The sequence below is a fragment of the Wasmannia auropunctata genome, unplaced genomic scaffold, assembly GCF_000956235.1.
Source record: "Wasmannia auropunctata unplaced genomic scaffold, wasmannia.A_1.0 LD335972.1, whole genome shotgun sequence".
Lineage (NCBI taxonomy): Eukaryota > Metazoa > Arthropoda > Insecta > Hymenoptera > Formicidae > Wasmannia > Wasmannia auropunctata.
The window spans coordinates 84,438-91,365 of NW_012026918.1; the positions used below are offsets into that span (position 1 = coordinate 84,438).

Sequence of the window (6,928 nt, forward strand, 5' to 3'; positions counted from 1 at the left end):
ATATATAAATATATTTATATATTTATATATATTTTATTTATATTTATATGCGATTGTGTGACGTTTATGTGACAACGTCACCCTATCGAGTTGGCGTCGAGCGATAAAACCACCCTAACGATGCCTCCTCTAATAAATAGATTATCTTATATTACATACATATATCTGTTCGTAGATGTGTTGCGGGACGAAGCGCAGTGTCGGAAAACGCGGTTAATCTCGATCGTCGCGTGTCGATTTAACACGCCGCGGCAATTACGTGACGCTGTACACGACGCCGCCATTCGCGCACGCAAAATAATAGGAGGGCTGCCCTTTTCTGTTCGGGGAAAACACGTAAATGAAAAATGCTCGAACAAAATTCTTATAGCGTGAACCTATATCGCGCGCAACCACGAGCCGAGACGACGACGATGTGCGTAAAATAGTAGCGCGAAACGAAATGAAACGAGCCGATGTCGAAACGAGCTTCGTAATAAAATTTCTAACGATTGTATATAGCGCATTTGAACTTAACGCACAACGATCGAAACTAATTCACGATTAAGTGTCGCTAATTACAGGCGAATTACAGATTTTATGATTATATTATTAATTTATTGTTTATAATGTAATATTAAATGTTATCAATGGATCGCTAATTATAGTCTTATTATAGATCGATTATATTATTGTCAAATCGATTATATTATTAATTAGATTAGTAAAATTAATTAAATTATTAGACCGCTCGGTACTTTAAATATTGTTAATGTTGTTAGCTTCGCGTTAAAATTAACACGAAGATTTGAAATGAAAACGAGGCTCATTAAATGTAAATGTTAACAAATGCAAATTGGATATATCTTTTAATTGTCACGGTTAAAGCGTTATCGCGTTAATTACTACGGGCATTCTCATACTGCCAAGAGATACATCACAAACAACTCTCGCTTCACTACTCGTACTTCCACTGGGAATAAGATCTTAAGGGCAAGAAAACACTTGTTGAAACTTGTATATTAATATATTAATTATGAAGAATAGCGTGAAACGCAAGGAATTAAATTCAGCACGAAGAAAGTGATATTATTTCAATTTATATTTATCTGTCTGATTATAGAAACAGTGTGTAACAAAATAATTCTCTTATATGTTAGAAATAATATCGATTGTGCATTATCGTTAAGAGGAATTGTGCGATTTATTGGGGCAAAATTTCGAGACAGATATGTAGATTTTAGCTTCCAAAGTCCGTTTCATGCCCGTCTGTTGTTTGCGAAATGCAACCGGATATCGGACCACAAATCACAAATCAATTTGTCGTTCAATTTGTTGTAAAACAGGACGAGGGGCGCAAAACCGCAGCTAGCACGTATTTAATAGATCAAACTATGCAGGATTTCGGGAAAGGCGGTTTAGAGATGCAGGTTCATCAGGGCACCCTTGGTCGTCGCAGCAATCACATGCAAACGTCTATGAACATGGACTCGCCGCCGCAGCGGACCACCGCCAGCGGGACTCTCTCGGGGACGTGTAAGTATCAGTAATCACTATTTTTTTTAAATTATTTTACACGTATTTTTAATTATACTAGCTTTTATATTTAAATATCAGCTTATTCAATCGTTACTATAAGTTTAGATTTATTAAAAATTATTCGTAAAATTTTAAATTTCTCAGTTACAGGAAATAGAACATAAAAAATATTAGAATCCCAGATGTGAAATTTGACGGATTGCGATGACATAAACTGTAATGATATATATATATGGAACTCGCTTATCTCTCGTCGTCGTTTCTTCTATATCTATATAGCTTTCTGAGAAAAATGTGCCACCTTCTAAGGACTTGTCATTTAACGTTACAGTGTCGAAGTCGAGTTACATCGGCAATCCGAGCCCGGCGCCGCCCAACGACGTGAGCTTCTATAGCGTGGAGATGGACAACGGCCGGGGCTACATGAGCTACGACGGCAATCCGAGTCCGGCTCCGCCCGTCATCGATCCGACCGGCGGGCCCTACTATCCCTCGTCCATGGGCTCGACGGGTCACATAATGAGCGGGCATCTGGTAGCCGGCACTGGCACGCTGACGCGCACCAGGACACTGCCGCGTCCCGTGCCGCCGCCCGACGTCACCGTGATGACCGCGGGCACCAAGTCGCCGATACCGCCGTCGGTGCCGCCGCCGCCCGCCACGTTCGCCCGCGCCGGTGCCAACAACGGCGGGCCGCACTCGCATCCGCACTCGCACCCGGCACCGCCGCCGCCGTCCTGCCAGAGCCACCCGCTGTCGACGTTCGCGGCGACGCCGAGCTACTCCGACATCGACGGTCATCTTGTCTGAGGCTCGCCGATCTTCGGGCCCAGCTCGACGCGCGGCAAGTATCACGCCGTCGCCCAGAACGACGACGAGGATCGCCGACCGCCCACGGAGAGGAGCACGCGTCTCTGAACGGCGCGGCGCGTCGTGATGATGGATGATCCTCTTCCGCATCGTCCACGTTGTTCGCATCATCGTCACCGATCGTCTCCCTGAACGGCGGACGAAGAGAGGACGACGAGCGCGGCGACGGCTCGCGGGCGACCTGCGTCGCGGCTGTAGGCCCTGGCCGCTCATCATGCGCCCGAACGGTCTCCGAGGAACTCTAGTTTGGTGCGCGAGAACGAAAGTACGACGAGGTGTGTAAATAGAGAAAGGACAGGGGCAATGAGAGAGAGAATGAAACGCGCGCCGAGAGAGTGGTGCACCAGGTTCACGCTGTAAACAGCCTTTCCCTTCCCACGCGGTTACTTCCTTAGACGAGAGGAGACACGCGCGGGGCTCTCCTACGCGATTGAATTCTAATCTTAGGGACACGTGTATGTATAGTTGAAACGCTCGACGAAGAGCGATCTTCGGAGACGGGGAGAAAGTTGGGGAACGGCCGCGCCGGCACGCGCGACCGTTCCCCCGAAGAGCTCGCGAGGAAGCGGTTCCGCCGTTACCTCCCACGCTGTTCTACCTTTCCCTCCCCCTCATCTTTATCGTTTTCCCTGCTCTAACTCTTCGTCTTTGTCCGCTCGCCTTAGCGTTATTTAGCGTAACCTCGCTAAACAGCGACGTAATCACACGAACGCATCGAACGATCGAGCTCCAAATCGACGCGTCCGATCGTCGAGGAAAGTATATATATTTTTTCTGTAAATACACGCATGATTCGAGAGATAGATCGAGAGAATCGAACCCGCGATAATAATTTCGTTTTTCAGTTGCTTCGCGCACGTCGGCACGCGTACGCGCTCCTCGTGTCATAGCGATTATGTTTAGATATCACTATGCTGATATCAATAACCGTCGGGAAAATCCGTCGAGGGATCTTTGAAATATCAAATTATGGCGAGTGATCTTCCTTGCCCTGACTGTGACTGACGCCGAAATGCATGTTCCAAATTTCCACACGTGCAATCATAAACTTCACGATCAACAGTGACATTATTGTTACTATAAATATCACGGAATATATTTCCTTCTGGCCGCGAGAATAGCCAATATCATGCCACGGTTTAAAGCTTGGAAGAAAAGAATGAAATACATTTGAATCACGTGGTTTTTTTTAATCTTTTTATTTCTATTATTTTTCCAGTTGGATTTTCGTAACTTTTATAAAAACAAATCTCTACTTCTAAAATCAACTGACAAAAACCAGTTCTTGCAAGCTTCTTTTTTTATGCACAAATCTATCCATCCGTCTTCCAATTTGATGTTGGTTATTCTAGTTCCAAAATACTGATCTCGGTATCGGGTTTTTATGATTACGACTGTCGCGCAAAATCAGTAATATTGATTTTTAAAATATTGATAGCAATTAATTAATGATCGCACAATATACTGCCCCTTTAGAGCTCGCAAGAGCGGGCATATCCGTCATGACCGTCCATTGTTTACTTTCGCGTCGATAAGTCGGTTTCATCCCGACGTTTCGAGGCTGAGGGAGGCGAGACAATCGTTATTACAAAAGAGACGCGCATGGAAAAATCCGTAGAGAGTCCGATAGCAGCGGCGTTAAAGCTTTCTTTCCCTTCCCACCCCTCCGTTCGTCCGTGCCGTTTACGATCCTCTATTTGAGTTAACGGCGTCTCCTTCTACATGAGATATCTACGAGTGCTGCTAACCGAGTTTAGCGCTAAATGTGGCGGTTTGATCTCTAATCTCGACATTCTCACTTGGTTAAAGCACTTAAAGTTATAGAATATAGCCACCTTCAGCGTTAAAATGACAAGAATACTCAGCGAGTCCATTATTTCGCACTTTACAAGAACATTCGAGGTCTTATACGATTCTTGCGAGAGCCTGGAGTCAATTGCAATTTTAGGAAGAATTTTACGAACTTAATAATCTACTGTAATAATTATATACTCGTGGATGAAGTTGAAGCGAATTTTTTGCAACTACGCGAAAGTAAAGTTTTGACTACAAAAATTGAACTATCCTTTTATATGATAAATTCGAAATTGTATCGAAATTATTATAATTGATATTTAAGAATTGTTTTCTTAATATATTACAAAAAGTTTTATAATGGTATTACACAGAGTTTCCAGATTCAAGAGAAATATCTGTGTTTTATTTCTAGTAAATTGTTTTCTTAAATATATTACAAAGAGTTTTATAATAGTATTGCACAGAGTTTCCGGATTCAAGAGAAACATCTGTGTTTTATTTCTAGTAAATTGTACATAATATACATTCTAAAATCTAAATCTTCACAAATCCTATTATTGTATTATATTTTTAATTGTATTGTAAATTCAATATTAATACGGCATAATTAAGCTTCAATTGAGCCGCTCACATTCAATTGACAAATTGCATTTCCGTGCAAGCATGAAGAAATTCAGATTTAATTTTTTCGTCGCGACTCAAATTGCTTCTCCCTGCCACTTGTCTTCCACTCTTCAATTGGCTTCGGACTATTCCTACGCATCGCAAGAAAAGAGATTACGCGACGATTTAAGCTATATGCGTTGAAAAGTACGCGGAAGGACTTTACGCGGTTCGTTGTTTCTAAAACGACCCGTTTAAGTACGTTTATTAGCATAATCGCGCAATTTGCATATCATAAGTCACATTCGCGCTTTAATTACTTGCGTTAGAGTTACGTCGCCTAAGTTACTTATATCGCTGTTGTACGCAAATGTGCGCTGCGATTGTCGTCCCTTGCGAAATTCTGGCGAATTCACGGAAAACGAATCCGAGCACTTGAGTCGTGCGTAGAAAATGGACTTTTCACTGCCGATCCTGAAGTCAATACTGTAGTTAATCCGTACCGATCGTTTAATATATATTTTTACCTTCTTACACGCGATAAATATACACGTATATCATGTATGCTGAACGATCGTTCTCGTCGCATTGCGACCTTCACGATTGTCAATCGCCGAACGATCGATCATTCGTTTATGAAAACCAAACGAGCCCGCGTTAATGTTTGCGTTTTGCTGGTAATTCCGAACTTTTCGTTCGCCATACGATCCAAACGTGAGCGGATCGGGCTGCCGAATGCATCCACGATGCACCTTCACGCGTTGCATTTAGAGGCGCGTTCACGAAACCGAATAACGACGGCGCAGACTCGCTCGGCTGAAAGTCGGGTCGAGCCGAGATCGCGATTCGATCTCATCGCGGTCGATTCACCCCGTCAGAATTTTACCGCGAATTTTACGTCTCCACCGCGCGGAGGATAAAGACGCGGTGCAAACATAATCAGCGAGAGATCTTTTTCCCGGAGGAGGACGAGAGAACGGGGGAGAGCCCAATATACCAGTGAATGTCTCGGCGTAGTGATATCTCGAACAAAGACAATAGTACATAAGTTTTAATTGCTGCGTAATGGTTTTCAGTTGAGGGTATAAATATATATATTTAAACTCTGCCGACGGCGCGGCGATGTTTTTCGCGAGGACCGCGCGCGAGGACGGCTCCGCGTAAGCGCGCGGCTTCGTCTCGCGCACGAAGTTTTCGGAAAGAAAAAAGAATCCGCGCGGATGTACTCGTATTAGCTCGACTAAATGTTCAATACATATACATATATTTTTGCATTTATTTCCAATTACTAACTTATGATTAAACTCCGTGTACATAGTGCGACAATGTCTCAATGTTTCACGCGGTCGGAAGAGTGGAAAAAATTACAAAAAATAAAAAAAATAACTGAGAGAAAAAAAAGTAATTCAAATGGATCATATGAGGGTCTCACTATTACCTTAGGCTATAAACGAAGTATTGCTAGAGGGTAATAACGCTGTATATCCGAAAAAAAAAAAAAAGAAATAAGAGAAATTAACCCTGTTGATTGTGAACGAGACAACGTCTTTCCGTTCTTCGTCGAAAGCCTAAGTAGTCAGCGTATATATATTTTTGAAAATGATCATGACGACGACGATGACGATAATGACGATGACGATGACGACGACGACGACGACGACGACGACGATGATGACGGTGACGATAACGACGACGATGAAACTCGATGCGTTTGGCCTATTGTAAGGGGGATATATTGCAAGAGGCAGCCATGTGACGCACGCCGTGCCCGGCGGTGAAGGGCTGTGACAGTGGAGGTGCAAGGGTCCCACGCGACGTCGCGTTCCCTCGAATCGACCGCCGTGAGGTTGCCCCCCAACGTCGCGCGCGATGCAACGTAGCGCATTCCCGCGCTGTTATACGATAATTGTAATGATCCGTTGTAACTTCGCCACTTATAAGATTGCTCGTTTCCGCGCGGCACGCACATCCGTCGTCGGCGATAAGATTTCTCCCCTTTAAGCCGGGGAGAGTCGCGTAAGAGAGGGACTGATGACGAGAAGGGGGAGGGGAGGGACAGGGGGAAGAGAGATTTTCCGAGATCCACGCTTCATCCCGCCGACGTTTGGATTTGTTTGTTAGGAGACAATTATACTTTACC

The 6,928-nt window shown here is 43.9% G+C and overlaps 1 protein-coding gene across 1 annotated transcript in view; it reads left to right on the top strand.

Moving 5' to 3' along the window:
* The window catches only part of LOC105454931 (nephrin), a 74,275-nt gene extending 71,947 nt beyond the window's left edge, over positions 1 to 2,328 (top strand). The window contains exons 17-18 of the mRNA XM_011697910.1: positions 1,326 to 1,515; positions 1,850 to 2,328. Of these exons, the coding sequence (XP_011696212.1) occupies positions 1,326 to 1,515; positions 1,850 to 2,328 (669 nt within the window). The remainder of the gene's footprint in view (positions 1 to 1,325; positions 1,516 to 1,849) is intronic.
* The last annotated feature ends 4,600 nt before the right edge of the window (positions 2,329 to 6,928 follow it).